Raw genomic sequence first — 22485 nt, 5'->3', positions numbered from 1 at the left:
AATGATTGCTTATAGTCATGCTGTTGAGGTTGTGTATATTACCAGACTGCAAATCATTGACTGATATTAACGGTATCACCCACAGCATAGTGTCAACCCATGTCATACACACGTCTACCCATGTTAGTACATAACTGTAGTAGAATGCATACTGGCCATTGAAAGATGCAATGGGATGTTAATAATGTGTACGACAGGGTATGCCACACATCCCATGTGTCCACTATGCACGTACGTCCAGACAGTGTGCACCCACCATGTTCACAGATGTACACTTGCTAATCTGTACTGCACACATCACACACGTACTGTCCACTTGCTAACACATGCAACACTTCACACATCAGCCAAGTGGCACATGGGTGGAAAACACATACTCAGACCTAACAGACCTAACAGTGGTGTAAACAATGCTACATTGACAAACAGAGCTTTGATGCATAATGTCTGCTCAGATATACCTACAAGGATGCAGTTAGACTTCCTTGTTGACAACTCGCTATTATTGTTACACTGCTATAGTGTCACCCTGTGCATCAGCACCATGTTAGCCTGTCCCTCCATCGATAATGCAGATGACAGGAGGTGGCACAGGTATCATCATATGCACAGGACGTTTTGTTGTTTGCCAGAGCCTGACATCGACCCATCCAATCGACATGTCTGTGTGTGTGTGTGTGTGTGTGTGTGTGTGTGTGTGTGTGTGTGTGTGTGTGTGTGTGTGTGTGTGTGTGTGTGTGTGTGTGTGTGTGTGTGTGTGTGTGTGTGTGTGTGTGTGTGTGTGGGACAATAGTACACCATGGGCCAATGTTGATGTAATGTGTGTGTGTATGTGTGAGCCCTAGTTGTTTGCTTAATATGTGTGTTTCTGCATGCACACAGCTCCACCATGTGGCTGCCATATACGGTGGTTTGTGGGACAGCCACAGACTGTACCTGCTTGGCTGTACAGATCACTGTCTCCAGCCATGGACACAGTACCTGTGCCTGGAAGGGGTGCTTCGGACGGTATCGGGTACCAACACTGACTGGGTAGTGTCATCAGAGGCAGAGGTATGACGACTGGACTCATGTCCCTGCTGGGACTGGCCAGAGCCACGTGCACGTGGACTACTGGGACGGACAATGGACAGGCCAGTCCCAGCATTGCTGGGGCTGGTACTGCCACTACGGGAGCGGCTGTGAGCTGTGGGCTGTCCATGACCACTGCCAGCTGTTGCTGTTGCTGGCATGCGTCCACATCGACGTCGCAACCGTCCCTCATGGTCCTGGCTTGAGGAAGACATGTTGTGGAGGGCATCTATTGTCTCCCCCCAACGTCTATCAATGACCTTGGTGTATGTCCGGATGGCACTGGCAAGGTCATGGATGCTGTCATTGATAGCGATGTTATGTGCCCTCGGCGCCCTATGTCCCTGCCTGGTGTACCGTTCCATACGTGCCTGAGCCTACATTACAGCCCGGAACATAGTGTTCATCGTAAGACCTGTGAGGGCACACCTGCAAGGGGCAATACGTCCAGTGATGCTCCCCCGAGAACCCCTGGACCTCCGCCTATGTGGTACCATTGCGGGTCTATGGCTATGGCTGCTGTGAGGGGATGCATGTGCCATGGGTACCACCCTCTCCTGGTCAATGCCAACTATATGCTGTCCCTCCCCTATAGCCATTGGTGGTGAAGGATGTAATGGCAGGATGAGTGTGCGCATAGATGGGGTTGAATGCTGTGTACTGTCGATTGGTGGACCAACGACAGACCCTGTCAAATCTCCCTGTGCCAAAATACATGTTTCATCATCACCACTATCTGTGGCAGTGGCTTCAGGTCACCTGCTGCTTTCGCCAAGCCCTACCTCATCACCTGTGAGAGGAAGACAGGAAACACACATTACGGTCTGCACATGCATACATGCACACATGCACACATGCACACATGAACACATGAACACATGCACACATGCACACAGGAACACATGAACACATGCACACATGCACACAGGAGCACATGCACACATGCACACAGGAACACATGCACACAGGAACACAGGAACACATGCACACAGGAACACATGCACGCATGCACACAGGAACACAGGAACACATGCACACATGCACACATGCACACAGGAACACATGCACACAGGAACACAGGAACACAGGAACACATGCACACTCCTCACTACAGCAGATACACACACACACAACAGAAATCCAAATCATACTCAATTCTGGTTGAAGGTGGGTGACAGTATCACAAGGCAAACAGTCATGCACACATGTCAGCATGCAGAATACGTGTTGCTCAAGTCCATGCAGTGTGAGTGTAGACAGCCATAGTTGATAACAGTTTACATGGCTGTGGTGCATGTGTGTACATGTTCAGTGATTGCCTACACCCTGGAACACAATGTGTACAAGGACACGACATTTCTTTGCAAGTATTATAAGCTCTGCACTGTCCTGTGCACCATCACACACAGGTATACATACCATGGCTGTGTGTGTTATCTGTGTGTCACATGGATTTCCATGTCTGATTGCAGTGTCTGTGTCTGTAGCAGATAATTGTGGACACAGGTGTAGCACATGCATGCTATGTACACACACTGGATGGGTGGTGCATGTATACGTGATGGGATACCAATCCTGGACATGGCCATTGTAACAGTATGGGGTGTAGTACCATTAGCCATCATCATCATGCATCATGTGGTCACTCAAGGCCACTAAAGTGAGCTAGACCACTGCCTAGCAAGCTGTACCTGAACCGCAATGCCGTGGCTAAGTTCACAATTACACAGCCAAGTTGCACAAGGATGTGTGAGGTGTCCAATAGGGAGCATTGCCTAACATGACTGTGTTATGTGTTGAGGAGTGTTGCACAGCCCCATGCTAGGCCCCTACCCCTCAGGTATGGTATGTGTGGTGTGTGGATAACGTGGGATACTGAAGTGTGACCTGCCAGCGGGTGTCCGGTTACACTATGTGTAGCATGCTGAGGTGTATGGCATATGACAAACGTGTTATGTTGTGTACATGTGTGTCAACTATGCCTATCCAATGTGCAGTACAGTGTCGCCACATTTGTGTCTGATGCTCTGTGCATTGCATGTGAATGAGGCAGCTACTGAAATTACTGAGATGTTCCACGTCTCACAGCAAACATGCACAGCATGCATTATGCATAGGTGTGTTATGTGTACATGGCCTACACCTCACCTATGACATGCACAGTTCAATACCGAGTTTAAAGTGTTAACACACTCACCAGCATGTAATGTCTGCCCTGCTGTCACACCAGAGGGACCTGCAAGAATATGACACAGTTTGTTAGTGGCCACACCTGTGGCATTGCTACTGTGAGTGTGCTAAACTACAGTGGAACAACAGACATAGGTGTACAGATACTATTCAAATTATCAGTATTGCACACAATAGGCAGCACAACTGCTAATCACAGTACACAGCTCACACATGCATAATCTAACGATACAGGTAACAGTAGTCTACAGCTAGGGCATGTTACCTGCATGCTCCATGTCACTATGCTGGGTGGCTCCGGCCTCCATGATGACACGTGTGATGTTACAAAGACAAACCAGTACTGGATGAAGTGTCTCTTGAGAAAAGTCCTATTTGTATCCAAAAACACAAAAGAGGCACACCACGATGATTCTTCAGGCTTTAATGGAGAATTAAAAACATCAAACAAACAGCTGTAGGAAGGAGTAAGCGCTTTTACGTTTTAACAACGCTTCTTCAGACTTAAAATACATCTAAAAAAATGTGTTCTTATATACTCATAGTTAATTGAATAATTAAAGCAATTAGAATAATTAAAACTCTATCACAGTCATCCCTTGTTAAAGGTGTATTGCTATGTTAGTAGCTTATATAAAAGACTATATCTTGTGGCTGTATATATAGTAAATGCAATATACCTATATATTATATTATACAAGACACATCTACTAAAATTAAGAATAGAACAATTTAAAATAATAATAATTAGCAGTACTAATATAAAATAGCCTACAAGTTATAAGAACAAGCTAAAAAATGGTGTCACATGTATAACACTATCCCATGTGGCATAGCTAAATCAATAACTAGAATAGTGTATAAAGATAATAATAACAAAATTATTAAACATATATATATATATATATATATATATATATATATATATATATATATATATATATGTGTGTGTGTGTGTGTGGAAAATATACATATATATAAAAAATACATATATATATAAAAATGTATATGTTCGTACATACTTACACTGAATGTTTGGCTAAGTGTACATGTACAGAAATAGTGTATGCAAGTTATATTAACTTGTTTACTGTACATGTATGGATATTGATGACTATAAGGTCTCCCTTTTAGAAAAGGTTTAAGTGATATTTTATCATTGAGGCCATGGCCTCTATGTGCTTGTAGCCTTAATATCCATTTGTTTTCCTTTTCTTCAGTGAAGTTCTTTATATCACCAAGTCTATCTGTTTTATTGACTAGCTCAAGTACTTGAAACGTGAATTTATGTTTAGATCCTAGACTCAATACATGTCTGGCTAAAGCATTCCTATCATCCTCTCTATTTATGGCATATATATGCTCCCTAATTCTTTCCCGTAATGTTCTATTAGTTTTTCCTATATAGAATGATTTACATAATGAACATTTTGCCAAATATATCAAGTCCCTGGATCTACAATCAGCATATCTATCAAACTTGAAATTATTACCATTATCAGGATGTGTAAAACTATTTTCTTTTGCTATGTAGCTACATTGATTACAATGTCTGCATGGAAACATACCCTTCCTTTGTGTTAAAGGGGCTACCTTTATATTATTTTCATAGCAGAGTAACCTCTTGAGGGATTTCATATTCTTATATGTGATATCAGGCCTATCACCTATAATATCTTTTAGCCTATCGTCTACCAATAACATTCCCCAATTATTAGTTAAAATGTTTCTAATAGTATTATTCCTGTTTGTAAAAGGTATCACTATTCTATTCTTAACTGTTCCTGTCTTAAATCTTTTTATACTATTGCCATCTTTGCCAGTCCTATGTAGGAATGGTCTACCCCTACCCTCTCTTTCCAACAAATTATCCTGAAATATTTTGTTCAATACTTGTTTATTGTATCCTCTATTTAAAAATTCATCTCTTAGTGTCTCACATTGTTCATAATGTCTCATATCATCTGTTACTAGCCTAGAGACCCTTAATGTCTGACCTCTGACTATATTGGGATAGAGGTGTCTAGGGTGCATACTGTTGTAGTGTAATAGATTATTCTTTCGACAAGGTTTTCTAAACAAATCCGTATTAACAGTGTTCTTATCTTTACTAATGAGAACATCTAAAAATTCTATCCTATCAAATGATTTAGAACATTCAAATCTCAGAAAATCAGTTGTTTCATTTATATAAACTATAAACTGATCCAACTCTTCAGGTGTACCACCCCACAAGAGGAATACATCATCCACAAAACGTTTATACAGCTTAATATTCTCTCCAAAGAGTGCATTTCCTAAAACATAAGTTCCTTCCCAGTATGCCATCACAAGGTTTGCATATGAATTAGCACATGGTGTGCCCATCACTACACCCTTTTTCTGTAAATAATAATTGTTATCATATAGAAAAACATTGTTCTCAAGTACCAATTCTAGAATAAGCATCCATTGTATGACTTGGTTATTAGGAATGTTTTTCTCAAGTAGTAGCAATCTCACATATTCCATCCCTACTTGATTTGGTATAGATGTAAAAAGGGAAACAACATCTAATGTAACTAGTAAATCACTGGTATAGTCACTATGTGAATGTAAGTATTCAGCATAGCTGTATAAAAACTCCTCTGTGTCTCTAATTATGGACTCATTGTTATTCACTATTGGTTTGAATTGTTTCTCCAGATAAATAGACATAGGCTCAGTGGCCCAGCCTTTACCCGATACAATAGGTCTCATTGGGGGGTCATATAAATTTTTGTGTATCTTTGGTAGACCTCTGAAGGTTGGAATGACTGGCTTTTCAACCAAGAAATACTTGTATAGATTTTCATCTATTATATTACATAACAAGAAATCATATAACATCTCAGGAACATGTCTGTTTCTTTCAATAAATCTTTCATTTTCATGTGTGATGTTGTTGTTGCTGTAGGCCAGGGGCCACCACACTTAGCAGCAGTTCCTCCACTCTGGTGAGGGGGGGGGTGTATGGCCACCCCACCACCTGTGGCAAGCTGTTGTCTGCGGATATCAGATTCACGCCACCGGACATGTCTGATTAAATCACTTCAATGATGGCGTACCTGCTCATATATCCGGTTATGCATGCCTATGTCATTTACCCGACGAACAATTTCTTGCCACAGTGCAGTACGCTCCTGCTGGTGCTGGCTGGCCCTTGAGAACAGCAGGGTATAGTGCTGTACCAGGCTGTGGTGGATTTCCTGTTCCTCTGCAGCTGTGTAGCAGGGGTTCCTGTGATGAGCATTAGCCTGGAAGACAAGTAAATGATATGTGTGAGCAAGTCATGTGGCACGCTTAACATTATACAGTACAGATATCAGTTAACTGCCATATATAGCATCTGTTCATCTGTCAGAGGATACACACATTCAATACCACATATCAGTGCTCAGCCCACAACTGGCTGACAGTGCCTGCCACACTCCATATGACACACCAGTATACACCAGTACTCGGCTCACTGTTTGGGATCCAATGCACAGCCTTGCCAGGGGGTACATATCAAGCTGATGCATGCAGCTATATGTCATCCATTGCAATGAATGTGAAGTACAGTTACAGTATAACCAGTAACCCACCATAGTCGTTGATGCCATACCCCTACCTAACATATGTGCAAAGCTGTTAATATAGCTGGCATACTGCTGTAACAGAGTATACATGTTACTAGGTACACACACAAATCCTTCATCACACATGTGATTGCAGACATGGTACAGGCATCATTACACACACATCAGACATTCATACCATACACAAATGTATGCTAACACAGATGAGCATTTGCTATGTACCTTACAGTACTGTTTGCCCCTACTTACAGATACCTATGCCTGAGAAATGTAATCTGTGCAGACTGCAGAAAACACACAAGACAGTGTTACCAGGGAATGTGAACATACACCATACTGTGCTGTTTATGCCTACAGATTCAGGTGGTACAACAGTTCTAATGTCGGATGGAGTCACCAGCAGTACCACTTACTGAGCACACATGTATTGTGTCAGCCTATGATGGGACACCACAGTCGTACACAAGGACCTATGTCACAACATATACCATCCTACTATGTCTGCATCCCAATAACTGACAATTCTTTCTATGGCCTCTCACATAGGATACAAACGACTATGACGGAAACAGCCTCACTCCTAGCTATCACACCATCACAGACCTTGCACACATTCACTGTCACACTCATTCCACCTCACATAGCTGGTATTGCACTGTGTACATGTCTGTGTGCATTGTGTCATAAGTAGGTAATACGCTATTGTCCCTGGGGCCTACAGCAGCCTAGCCATATGCTACCCTGGCCTGTGACACACATGTAATTAGATTTCACTTCCTCCTGTCAACTGGATACACAGAGGGGATTCCCAGGGCGTGTTACCTATCCCACAGACAATCATCAGGGGTATGTCTGACATCTGCTACTGAGGAGCCTTGTTTGTTCATGCTGGGTGGTTTACTCCAGAGTATGGCATATTTGCCAATAGGAGCCTATCCTTCCAGCATGTGCTGTTTAGTGATGTTGCATGCACTAGGGACCTAGGCCATGTAGCCCGGTGGAATTGCAAGGTGTTGACATGGTGGTTGTCTGACTGCTATGGGTGTGGCATGCCTCTGTATGTTTGGCAGAGGTAACCTCTGGGTCTGCATAGGGTATGTGTATCAGGGCAGTATTACCCTTTGTGAGGTATGTCTGTGGACTTTCCACTTGCTGTAGTTGTCATGTGAGGTACATACCACATGGGGCATTGTGATGAGTACAGGGGAACACTGACCTATATTTCCATACATGACACATCGTTTGTGATTACACGTACTACATAGACAGATTACAAGACTAGTGTGGCACTGTGAATATCAAAGGGGAGGCTACTGTCCACCTGTGTCCCATGTTCCCTTCTGACACCTTCAGTGTTAGTCAGGCAACCACCTAACTGGTAGTTAGTGGGTAAAGTGTTTTGGAATGGGGTATGGCACTGCAGTATCAACACTGGAGTTCAGTCCATGCCTTGGTCACCAGGCACCTGTTGCAATACGTCTGACCCTGTGTCTCCCTCTCTCACTATATATATATATATATATATATATATATATATATATATATATATATGTGTGAATATTTATATACATATACATTTATATATCAATCTATATATACATATCTATTTATATATCTATATACATATATGTATATATATATATATATATATATATATATATATATATATATATATACATATCTATATATATCCATAGATATCTATATATATATATATGTATATATCTATCTCTCTCTCTATATATATATATATATATATGTATATATCTATATATCTACATATCTATATATCAATATATATCTATATATCTATATATGCATATATCTATCTATATATATATATATATATATATATATATATATATATATATATATATACATATATATATATATATATATATATGTATATATACAGATATATATATATATATATATGTGTGTATATACACATATATATATATATATATATATATATATATATATATATATATAGATATATATATATGTATATATATATATATATATATATATATATATATGTGTGTGTATATATCTATATATATATATATATATATATATATATATATATATATACACACATACTTGTAAACAGCCACTGCTGTACATATACATGCACATATATGCAGATATACTGGCCACCTTTCATGGTGGGAATATCAATTATGGAACAGTTGTGAGACATACGATTATGTAATATTATTGCACAGTGTTGTTCAGAATGCATTTTGCTATCCTCAGGCCATATAGCCGTAGCAGACCTCACTGGCTGTAACTCAGTCCCACAGCATTTAACCACCACATGACATATACCTGCACTGCTTGCTGTTTCAATGCCACACACTACAACCTACATAGATATGTGCACATAGCAACCTTCAAATACATATATATGTCCAGCCTTCACTAACAGTTGCAGTATGTCCCTTGCCCTATGCACATCTGCATATACATATAGATACGGACTGCTACCACATAAGGAGTGTTCACAGAATGTACAGTACCCTTCAGACACATCATTCGGATGCCAGCAAACACATCTGTGTTACATACCTTACCTTTGTATGTCTCAGCTCAGTCTGTTGTACCTGTTGATGTTGTTTTATTTTTATTTATTTAGGTCGGTGTCCTCCACTGCCTCTGTTTGTTTTAATTTTTGTTTTGGTTGGTTGGTGTCTCCAACCGCCTCTGTTTTTTTTTTTGGTTTGGTCTCTCCAACTGTTTGTCTGTCTGTCTTCTCTCTCGCTTGCTCTCTCTCTCTCTCCAATTGCTGCAATGATATTATTTCATATGTGGACAGCAAGTACAGACTGCTTTTGTAGGTATCTGCACATGTGCATGTGATGGCCTCTGCACCAATTGGTGCCCACCATTTAGTAATTGCATGCAGCCTGCTGTGTGGTAATTGCAGTTCTCACTGTGATTTCAGGACACTGCTATAAAATGCATGTCATATTTCTTCATTGCAATGTATTCCTATGGCTTTCCTATTTTCCCTTTACATGCACTCCTTGTAATGCATGTTATATTTCTTTCAGCACCAAGTCATTGTATATATGTTGTGGCTTAGTGGTACATCATGCAGACTGGTGAGTCCAAGGTGTGGGGTTTGAGACTGAGAAGGGTATTTTATTTTGCTGCTGAGCAATATAAGGGCCTTGTCATACAGAGTGACAAAGGCACTTTAAAGCAATTGTAAGCGAGTTGGCGTGGGTTTGCGCGACGCTTACCGATGCTAAGCAACACTTAGCTCAGCTTATTGTATTTTAGCAATACTAAGCTAAGCTTAGCTTAGCTCATCTTATGTTAGCAATAATAAGCTAAGCTTGGCGGAGCTTATCATATCTTAGCAATGCTAAGCTAGGCGCACGCATGCGCACACTGGTGCAAACCCGCTTACTACTGTTTACAAGTGCTCACTCCCGCTAACCCCCGCATTCATGTCTTTGACAGAAAAGTAAATGGGGAGATAGGAATGTGGTGATAAAGGGTGCTCAAAGAGGGGAAGACAGTAGGGAAAATAGCTTGGGATGTACACTATGTGTGTGGAGAAGGTCCATAGCTGCCCATTTCTTTACCAGCAACAGCTGTGCATATGCAATACATTAGGTGGGATATTTGAAACCTTCCACCCCTGAGAGAGTGGGGAGGACATCTAAGTATGTTGTACTACCAATTATGAATATCAGGCACATGCACTGTTTGTGAACAACTATACTGTCATTAGTACGTTACTCACATCTGAACAGTTTGTGGTTTGTGTTGGCATTAGCACAGTCTGCTCAGAACTGGACATATTTCTGTACTGTGTATGCCTACCTACACCCTTGGTTGTGCCTGACTACACGGGTATATAGTACCTTTGGGTAGGGGTGCAGAACTGCAGTGTGCATTACTTATTATTGTGTGATGTTTATCTAGCTAAACATGCAGAGTTGCTGTGTACCTGTAAGTCTATGAAGGCTTGTAGTCTGTCTGAGTAGCTCCCACCTGTGGACATATCCAGATGGTAGACAGAGGTCAGCTTAGTATTCTTTGGCTGTGCACCACAGCAGTCTTTTCAGCACCTGAACAATGGCATTGTCACAGGTGGTTGCTAGCAGTACATGGCTACATCTTTTGCTATTTCTGTGTTGTACTTCTACATAAGGGCATGCTTGTGGAATTCATGCTACAGCTATTTGCAGAGTGTGTAACAGCAGACAAGCTGATATGCCTGTGTGTTTCTGACTCTTACAGGCCTCAGATACTCTCACGTATATATTTGAACAGCCTCAGGGAAAGGTACATATAACTGGGATACACCTATGATATAGTTCTGACATTTTTCAGTTCAGACTTTGGGTGATTCAGAGCATTTCTATTACTACACCTTTTCTGACGTGCAAGTGCTGGCTACTCTCACTTATTGACATTTGTTATGAAGTGAGATTCAACACCTTTCTGCCTACTGTTAGTACATTTCACAAGGAGTCAGAGGGGCACAGCTAACGTTTGTTTACTAATCAGGGTCATCACTGTAGAGCAGTCACTGTTGGGAGGTCTAGCCTGTGACCTATGCTAATATGCCAGTGTGTATCCTGCTCTGATACTGTGTGGGGTTTGTAAGCTGCTACTGTAACCTTATTCCCTACTAGCATGGCTGGTTCTCTTTTCACAGTCATGTCATGCAATTCAACAACACCTGCTGGTTAAGGTCCACAGAACAAGATTTGTGTTATGCCATTCCTATTTTCCCTTTACATTCACTCATGGTAATGCATGTTAAATTGCTTTCAGCACCAAGTTATTGTATATCTGCTCTGGCTCAGTGGTAATTCATGCAGTCTAGTGTGTCCAGGGTTCGAGACTGACAGGTGTATTTTATTTTGCTGATGAGCAGACTACAGGCCTTGTCATACAGAGTGACTAAGGCACTTTTAAGCAGTTGTAAGCGGGTTTGCGTGAGTTTGCGTGACGCTTAGCTAAACGCACACAAGCGCATACCCGCTGACTACTGCTTAAAAGTGCTTACTACCGCTAACACCTGCACTAATTTCTTTTAAAGAAAAGAAAATGGGGAAATAGGAAAGTGGTGAAAAAGGGGCACAAAGAGGGTAGGACAGTAGGAAAACAAGCTCGGGATGTGCAGGAAGGATGTAGAGAAGGCCCATAGCTGCCCAATTCTTTACCAGCAACAGCTGTGCATATGTTAGAAATTTAGAGTGAGATTTGAAACCTTCCACCCTTGAGAGAGGAGTGAGGACAACAAAGTATGTTGTACAGCCAATTGTAATTATCAGTTTACATGTCCAGCAGACATGTGTGAAATGGGCAGCTATGTATGGGGCATAATTTTTTTGCGGGTACAGATTGCCCTTTTTTATTTTTTTTTCAGGTAGGAGTGGAATGTGAGGTAAAGGAAGTAGGAATATTGAGGGAGGTGGGCTGGGGAGGTTAACAGACAAGACAAACAAGACGCATACAGGGGCGGAGTATGACATATGTGGTGGGTACACACAATTGACGGGGACGGATGTTTGGATATTGCAAGCCCATGAGCCCACAGATGGCAACAGTGGAACTGAGATCCTCGCCCATGGGTAGTTACCACTGTGCCTTCACAGCCCAGGCCGAGGCTGTACTGGGGGCTGGATAGGAGGGGCAGGCACACCCGTGAGTTGCGCCACTCTAGCCTCAAGCTGGCGTAGGGGATCAGTCACGGAACACCTGATCTCACTACGCACCACAGACCGGACCCTTTGGAGGGTGAGTGGAGGGTCTCCTCCGGCCACGCTTGCAGAGGGAGGGTGAGCTACCCCTGCAGTGATTCCACCAGAAGGTGGCACAGGGCCACCGGAGGAGGAGGTCCCAGGCTGGGCACTGGTGCCAGGTGCAATCGCCAGCTGAGGTGGGAGAGGTGGGTCCGCTGGGACCCGCCTTCCCAGTTGTCCTATGTTTAGCAGTATCTAATGGCATTTTAGGTTAGTAACAAACAACACCATTCCAAATTAGTTGTAACAGCATGCATTAGTATTCCCATTAACAAAACACACATGAATTCCAAACGTTGAACAGCAAGCATAACACATGCATATTTAGAACAACAGTGGACATTCCAACAGCATGCAGGGTTGATTGGTGGCAACAGGCCATCAGGTTTGGATATGTGAACAGGGCACATGCATCAACGTACATGCAGATATGTATAAACCAACAGGACAAATGCCCATAGAAATTAATTGTGAATACACATACCCAGTTTGGTGTGGAATGGCATCATTTGTGAACATAACATAGGGTGGTAAAATATTACATTAACAACTTAAAATACCTATACGTATACTGTACATTCCTACTAGATGCAGATATATATCCCCTACATGTATTAGTACAGTTCCCTGTATGTAACCTTAGAAATGTTGGTAATGGAGATGTTACTGCTACATTAATATACATTCCATTTGTATTCATATATGTTCATATCTGGCTGTGTTCAGGTAAAGTATCCTGCTACATTTGAACAGTTACGTACAGTTCTAGCAATACACTGACATTTGTGGGATCACAAGCACAAGCTGCTCATGTACCGGATTAACATGTACATACTATACATTAAACAGTTGAGGACTATAAATATTCTTTTGAGATACTAGCATTCCCATCAGCCAGTTTATATGGGCCTAGACAACTGTGGATGTTCAGCATTTCATACAACCATACTATCTCCGTAATGCAAGGGTACAACAACATATCCAAAATGTGGGACAGACACAGTGCAGGTATTGTACTTTATTAAAAACATTTCACTCTTTGGTTGTGGCTGTCTCATTCATTTCATTATGTAGTGCATGCAGTATACCTTTATTCCAGACTTCTTACACCTTTATTGGTAGCTTCAAACTCTTTCTCACACTCTCTCACTTATTTTATATTTACATTTCAGGATGGTACTTAATTCCAGGCTTTATTAACATTTATTACTGGGTTACAACAATCTTTTCCAGCTGACTCACGTATTTCATATGACAGTATATACAAGGATGTATTCAAGACTTGTCTGTCCTTTATTGATGGATTAGAACACTAATTTTCAGGCTGAAGTAGCTATCTGATGTTACAATACAGGTGGAAACTCTATTTGAGACTTGTTTACTCTTTATTAATGGATTACAATACTCTTTTTCAGGCTGCATCACTTATCTGATCTTAGAATACTAACAGAAGCTTTATTCTAGGCTTATTTGACCTTTATTACTGGGTTACAACACTGAACTCTTTTACAGGCTGTCTCACTTATATTCTCTAATAATACCAGCTGAATAATTACTAACCTGCCTGGTGGTGCAGCCTTAATAGCCTATCAGCATAGGCTTGCCGATTCGTGGAACGAACACCTGCAGCTGTAATATAAATGAAGGGATATTGGAACATACCTATCCATACTATAGGCTAGGATAGCATTTCTTACATACTTAATTACATAGATACTTACTCAGTAGTGGGGCATTGGGCATATGACGGGCCTCCTGGATCCAACGGTTCAGTTGGTCCTCCTTTAGACGCTTCAGGTCCGCATGGTGGTGACGGACCTGCTCACCAGTCCTGGGAATGCCTGTGGCACTGGTAAGATCATGTGCCAACTGGTTCCACGCCTCTGCCTTGTATGAACCCCATTGAACCTGGCCCTGCATGAGTCGACCTTCATGTTGGTGGACTAGGAGCCAAACCATATATTTAGACTCCTCAATGCCCCACCTTTGTGCTCTAAAGTGATTACCCTCTCCGACGCCTGCCATCCTGACTGCAAGTGGGTACCACAATCAGTTATGGTGAGTATTCCCGCCTATGGGGCTTAAATATGCCACATTTCCTGCACTTTTTTGTGATTGGCCATTTTTGAGAATTCTAAGCTGACTGCAGACCTGCTTAGTAATGGTTAATCTACCATTTCTATGTATATGTATGCTAATAGTGGCTGCTTTGCCTTAGCTGTTATGGCTTAGTGGTTCTGTGCTTTGATTATGATGCACAGGGTCCTGGGTTCTAACCTTGTCACTCTTTTATTTTAATACTGTCTAGACAGGCTAGAGGGTGTGGCTGCATTTAAGCAACCTAGCTCTACTTTGCACCCCGGTGCCCTACGGTGCCCTGTTTGGCACGGTGCATACGTCCGCTCAAACACATTGTGCTGGGTAAAGCGCTTTTAACCTTTGGGCAACTCTATTGCACTGGGTAAAGCACTATTACACTATAAGCAACTCTGTTTAGCTGGGTGAAACGCTATTAAACTATGGGCAACTCTGTTTGACTGGATAAAGCGCTAGTAAACTATGGGCACCTCTGTTTAGCTGAGTAAAACATTGCATAATGACAGGCTATTATATATCTGGGTCTTTTAAAAACATATATTTTGTTCGCTGATACACTGGCCATGTCACTGCTTTTAATAACATTTTAATCATATTTGTCTGGTATTATTTCAAATACTGATTTAAAACATAAATAAGAGGGGGAGTGCTGGCACTTGAACCGTGAATGCCTTCTCTTTGTGCACACGCTCTACCATTACGCTATTGCTATTTGGATTCATTTGCATAAGTAGTTCTTATATGCCCTTCCATGTCACAATTGCTAACTGTGGTTAAGCAATGGGCACACCCGGGCAAACAAGCGCAAATACAGGCAGCTATATCGTGGATTTAAAAAAAAAAATTTTTTCCATTTTATAACTCTGATGGGGGTTTACAGTGTCAGGGAGTGTGGTGTTGGGTGCATGTACATTTGAGCGGACTCGGTCTTGTCTGTTGACATTATGCTTTTTAAAACCTTGCAGGGGCGTGGACTTTTAGACTGCTCGGAAGTCGGACATGCCCCCTGCTTGCCTACTCAGTCCGTGTAAGAGTTACGGATGAGTCAGCATGCCCTCATGAATATTCATGGCACGCTGATGTCATACTGTTCAACTGCAACCTCCGAGTAGGACATATTATGTCTTACACGGAGGTTTCGTGAATCCGGCCCTCTGATTAACCCCAAATAAAGTTCAGCTGTCCTAGTAGTATTTTCCTGACATTTACTCATTTGCCTGCTACAGCAAAAGCCATGGTTCGCAGAGAGCTTATAAAGCATCAAAGGGATCTTATTGTTGAAAGGTATCAGTCAGGAGAAGGGTACAAAAAATGTCCCGAGCATTGGATATACCATGGAACACAGTGAAGACAATCATCAAAAAGTGGAGAAGATATGGGACAACAGTGATGTTGCAAAGAACTGGACATCCCTCTAAAATTGATGAAAAGACAAGATGAAAACTAGTCAAGGAGGCTGCCAAGAGACCTACAGCAACACTGAAGTAGCTGTAGGAATTTCTGGCAAGTACTGGTTGTGTACTACATGTGACAGCAATCTCCCATATTCTACATATGTCTGGGTTATGGGGTAGGGTTGCATGACAGAAGCCTTTTCTAACACAGAAAAACATCCAGGGCTGACTAAAATTCACAAAATAATACATCAAGTCTCCCAAAAGCATGTGGGAAAATGTGTTATGGTCTGATGAGACCAAGGTTGAACTTTTTGGCCACATTTCCAAAAGGTACGTTTGGTGCAAAAACACTTCAAATCACCAAAAAAACACTACCCCCACAGTGAAGCATGGAACTGGGGCTTTAGTCAAGGTGGAGGGAATTATGAACAGTTCCAAATACCAGTCACTTTTGGCCCAAAACCTTCAGGCATCTGCTAGAAAACGGAAGATGAAGAGGAATTTCACCTTTCAACATGACAAAGACCACAAGCATACATCCAAATCAACAAATGAATGCCTTCACTGGAAGAAAATTAAATTTTGGAATGGCTCATCCAGAGCCTAGACCTAAATCCAATAGAAAATCTGTGGGATGACCTGACGTGGGCTGTGCACAAGAGATGCCCTTGCAATCTGACAGATGTGGAGTGCTTTTGCAAGGAAGAGTGGCCAAATGCCGTCAAGTCAAGATGTGTCATGCTGATAGACTCCTACCCAAGAAGACTAAATGTTGTAATTAAATCAAAAGGTGTTTCAACAAAGTATTAGTTCAAGGGTGTGCACACTTATGCAACCAGCTTAATGAACGTTTTTTTATTTTTTATATTTTTTGCCCTAACAGATTTGTTTGTTTTTCAATTGAATTGTACAGGTTATAGGTCACATTAAAGGTGGGAAGTTTTGAAATGATTTATTGTGGTCTCATTTTTTTTATATTGCAAAAACATGACATTTTAACTGGGGTGTGTACCCTTTTTATATCCACTGTATCAGTTTTATGCACCCACTTTGCATTTCTGTAGTTTCCGGAAGGAGTCTTTCACCATAACCCCCTATGACAGTGTCAGGAACATTAATTTTATCTCACTTTGCATTTCTGTAGTTTCCAGAAGGAGTCTTTCACCATAACCCCCTATGACAGTGTCAGGAGCATTAATTTTATGTCTTTTTTTTCCTGGAAAAAATATATGTGTGTGTGTGTGTGTGTGTGTGTGTGTGTGTGTGTGTGTGTGTGTGTGTGTGTGTGTGTATATATTACATCTAATAGCAATGTCTCTGACTTGTGGTTAGTAAAAATGATCTCAGAAATTACCTTTAATAAGACTATTCAGCTGCCGGTATTCTACCCCAACTCCCAAAATGAAGGGGATGAGACTCTGTATTTAATGATTCCGCACAGGTATCTAAGATGCCAACAGCTTTAGGTGATCTGATCAGTATCTTGGCTTCGTTATAACAAACAAATAAGGCAGACCAGTGCTGAAACAAAAACTCTGCATATGTCTCGGTAAGTGCATAGTGTTTTGCTATCAGCATCATGGGAATTATATGAATGGCAATTAAAGGTGCACTTTAGCAGGGCAGCAGCCTGTACTGTAGCCTTCTTTAGCCTTCTTTATGAATGATTCATCTCATACTCTCTGTGATATAGCCAAGTGGAAAACTGTTCCAACCTTTTCTAAGTGCTATAAATTAGATGGGATCAGGGTGGGAAGTGCCACTACAGTTTTAAAGGTTGTGCAGTTATCATCCACTCTCCCCAAGGGAAGCTAATTGCTTTAGTACTCTTCCCAAGAATAATGAATGGTACTGCATTACTGATCCATGTAATAAATGCAGTAAGTATTCACCCTAGCAGATTAGAAGAATGAAATCTGCAGTTTACACCCCCAACTTCCATCACCCTTTTTTTGTTCTTATCTTGTCAGAACTAGACTGGAGGATGAAAGGAGATCTTCAGGATCTGATTTATTCCCATGATAATGGAGTGGGGTAGAAAAGCATGTTATCCTATTCCTTCTTTTCATATACATACACACACACACACACACACACACAAACACACACACACACACACACACACACACACACACACACACACACACACACACACACACACATGCGCACACACACACACACACACACACACACACACACACACACACACACACACACACACACACACACACACACACACACACACACACACATATATATGAATGGCTTGAGTGGGACCAATATACATGTACCTCATGGCACACATGTTGGTGGTCTTCATATCCATAAAAGAAGTGACAATGGTGTTACTTTCCCTTTGAGATGAACTTTATGCTGACATCCAAAGCAGATAAGGAGTTATCTTCACTTTGGAGAAATTCAGAAGTTTAGGAAGGGAGGTAATCTACCTATGTCTAATAGCAATGGATAATGACTAACAATTTAGCAGCAGTCCTTCTTTTCATCTGTGGTTATAGTCATTATACTCAGACTACTGTAAATTTCTTGGCATATGCATTGGAATTTTATATTCCAAAACCAGAGCAATAGTAGAGACATTCATGTTTGGACATCTGTCATTCGGCACTAGGTATGACATTGTTTATTTAGGCACTTGTAAAATATGCATTTATAACAGTAAGCGATAGCACCAAATACTATTTATATAGCTATGATGTTCTAATAAATATTATTTATTTTATTATTAAGTAAACACACTATGGTTTAGTATTTTATCTACTTAGGAAATAATCAATAGCAAAGATAAATAACACACATTGCTGTTAATTCTCTATTTCTTGTTTTTCAGCTATGATGCGACTCAAGATGGTAATAAAAGAAGTTGAGCAAGAAATACAGGCTGAGAATGGGCTGTGCTCCTGTAGACAAAACGTTACAGGGAATCTCAATTCTGAGGAAAGCAATGGTGCCGACTGACCACCTTTAATATCCAGCTGGTGCTGTTCTTCATAATATCAAAAAACAAATAATCTCCGTGGTATCCCCGAAGTCTCAAGCAACTCACTAAACAAATATAGTGGGTCCAAAAGCAAAACAGTGTAAGAAACTTCTGTGTGTGGAAGATTTTCAATCTATATGTATATATATATATATATATATATATATATATATATATATATATATATATATATATATATATATATATACATACATACATACATAGTTATGCACTGTGCAAATGCTCAGAACACCGATTTCTTTCCCTGGAAAATAAATCTGTGTTCTGAGCGTTTGCACAGTGGAAAGAAATCGGTAGCACAAACACATAAACACACACACTTTCAAACATAACAATGTGGGGGGCTTTACCCCTACACTCCCCAACATAGGGGGCTGTGCCCCCCACACACCCCTAACTAAATATACCAACTCCGAAATCGCACTACAGTGGGGAAAGGAGCAAACACACGGGGAAGGCCAAGCGATTTCTTTCCCAGGTAAAGAAATCACTGTTTTAAGCGTTCGTGCTTTAGTGCATTTGCGCTTTATATGTCGATGAAGAGGTGCTCTATTAAACACCTCTTTGGTGTTCTGATATAGACCCAAAGTAGCAAACTTAAACTCGTCCTAAATCAAAAAAATAATAAAAAATATATCATTGGAATATTATACAGAATTACTAAGTATTCAAGAGTAATCCAAGCAGGGTAGACAGTCCGTTTCCAGTCGAAAATTCTTTATAAAATCTTCCACACAGAGAAGTTTCTTACACTTTTTTGTTCTTCATAATATCAGTACGCTCTTTGAATGAGCTGATGCAGTCTTCTGTTAGCACTTAGAAGCTACCTAATGAGTAGTATTTTTCCAAAATAAGAACAAAAATGTAATTGTTCATGGAATAATTTATGTACCTTGATCCATTTTAAAAGATGCAACCTTCAGTTTCAGTATTTGTTTTAAAATAAGTGTTTTATTTATATTTAATATATAACAACATAATTCACTTTCACTTTTACTAATAATGTTTCTATAAATTTTAAAATATATATCTGATCACTGTCTCATTTATTCTAATAAATAGAAAACAAACAATATATAATGAAAATAAAACATTTATTATGACTGCATACATTGTGCCTCCTACTTTGAACATTATAAAGCAAATATCATAGAATGAATTAATAAATAAATTTGAGATATTATCCACAGAAAAATAACTGTAACCTGTACTGATACAGTTTGGGCAAACAAGGTCAGTAATTTATATGAATTAATTTTCATCTTGGATTATATTTTATTATCTAAAAAATAGCATATACAAACCTTTCTAGGTTTACAAACAAAATTGTTAGGTAGATAGCTTCATGAACAAATATAAGATAATATGCAAGGATGTATGTCTCACATTTTTTTCTTTATATTTATGTTACTACTGGAATTATTTCTTTTCTAACGGATTGCATCTTCTAAGACAAATAGCAGTAATTCTTAGTTTTAAGTTGTCATTAAAACAAATAAAACAGCAAGAAGTTCTCACATGTTTTTAAATAAATAAAATTATTTTGACTGTAGGTGTAACCTGTTGCTTGGATTATCATTTACCTGTTGCCATACAGTCGTTGTACTGCATTATTGCCCTTACTAGAGTATATTCTAGAACTATCTGCCATATGTAGAATCCTCTTATTCATTTTAAAGAAGATAAACTTAATAACTTAGGGGAGAACTCATAAATATAATGCACAATGTATACCAATGGTAGATAGTTCAACGTGCATAGGAAAGTCTTATGCATTTTATAGACATACATGAACTCCTGGCTAAGCAACAATCATACTCAACAAAGTAGGAATCGACCACCTATGCAGCTGAATGCAGTATGGCCCCAAGGAAGCAGGGGGTCATCTATGAATCATACTATCCATGTTAAAAGGTGCATGAGAGAGCTTCCTAGAGCAACACAAAATGCAGTGGGAACTGTGTACAGTCAAAAATATATGGAAAAGTACAATGTTTCTTATTTCCAACATGGCTGCAGGAACAGTAGATTTTTTTCTTATTTCCAAACATGGCTGCAGGCACTGTAGGAGTATCAGATGTAGGCCCATCTATGCATCATAGCCATGCAAGTGATATTTTTGGGCCACAATTCTGTATATATTGCTCTTCTGCCAGAAAGAGCTGGGCTGTTTCCACGTGCATGCATACACAATCAATATTTGTAAAGAGATGGAGAGTCAATTGATACTCATTCAAACAGGGTCTATATCAGAACATTGAAGTTTTAAAACTTTGAATGTTCTAATATCGACCTGTTGTGAGCAAACGCTAAAAATAGTGAAGCTGCACAACACCGACTTCTTTCCTAGGGAAAGAATTTGGTTGGCCGGTTCTGTGGTTTCGCTATTTTCAGTGCTGTGGTGGAAAGTTACGGGCTGGGTTCAGGTAAGTGTGTGATTGTCTGGTCGTTAGGGTTAGGGTGCAGGTTAGGTGAGTTAGAGTTAGGGCGTGGGTTAGGTGAGTTAGGATTAGGGCACGGATTAGGTGAGTGTGCTATAGTGACGGACCTTAGGGTTAGAGTTTGGGTTAAGGTAAGTGGATAGATAGCAGTGTATGTACAGTTTAGTGTAGGGTTAGTTGTAGGATTATAAATGTATGTGTGTGGATTGATGTTTTTTAGGTGTGCTTGCGTTGTGTGTATGTGTTTCGGAATAGCGAATTTTTTTTCCCAAGGAAAAAATTTGCTGTTCTGAATGTTCAATATTATGTGGTTTAGATATGTTAGGTTCAATGAAATAGCGTTCGCTATTTTCATCTTTCGATAGTGTGATATAAACGCTTTAAAGACAGGTAACTGCAATGATGACAATTTTATTTATTTATTTATTTATTGACAGTCTGGTCACTGCAACATTTCAGCCATTAGCTGTAAATACTAGAAGAAAATTGCGTTTTGTCCTCAAGCTGTACTCTTGACCAGTTTCTCCAGTATCTACTGGAAAAAGGAGGTATCTGTATTAGTATGCCATGGATGCAGGCTGGGCATCATCGATGACAGGTTAATTCAAGCACCAAAGTTGGAATTGGCTTGACTTGGCTTAAAATGTCCCACAAGGGCAGCTTGTCTAGTACTTACCTATCAACCTATAAGAGGATTTCACATTACATACCACCTTCCAGGTTTACTTGACACTGTAGATGGACATATACTGTGATCCTTAAGGGTGCCACTGATGTTGTGACAGCATATGTAAGTCCACACTGCTTATACTATCGATGTGTGTCTGCAGGCTTTGTGGAAGCAATGAAACCAATATTTGTTACTTACTGCTTCTCATCAAGCCTACAACATTGGACACG

At 40.3% G+C, this 22485-nt stretch overlaps 1 protein-coding gene across 2 annotated transcripts in view; it reads left to right on the top strand.

The window, feature by feature from the left end:
* LOC122800138 (1-aminocyclopropane-1-carboxylate synthase-like protein 1) overlaps positions 1–19218 on the top strand; it is a 505362-nt gene extending 486144 nt beyond the window's left edge. For both annotated transcript variants that reach the window (XM_044069656.1, XM_044069657.1), the window contains exon 15: positions 18974–19218. In XM_044069656.1, the coding sequence (XP_043925591.1) occupies positions 18974–19101 (128 nt within the window). In that variant the 3' untranslated portion in view covers positions 19102–19218. The remainder of the gene's footprint in view (positions 1–18973) is intronic.
* The last annotated feature ends 3267 nt before the right edge of the window (positions 19219–22485 follow it).

The sequence above is a fragment of the Protopterus annectens genome, chromosome 4.part0 (genome assembly GCF_019279795.1).
Source record: "Protopterus annectens isolate FY-2018-M chromosome 4.part0, PAN1.0, whole genome shotgun sequence".
Classification (NCBI taxonomy): domain Eukaryota; kingdom Metazoa; phylum Chordata; order Ceratodontiformes; family Protopteridae; genus Protopterus; species Protopterus annectens.
Note: the sequence above shows the minus strand (reverse complement) of the source record. Positions and strands in the feature narration are given on the sequence as shown.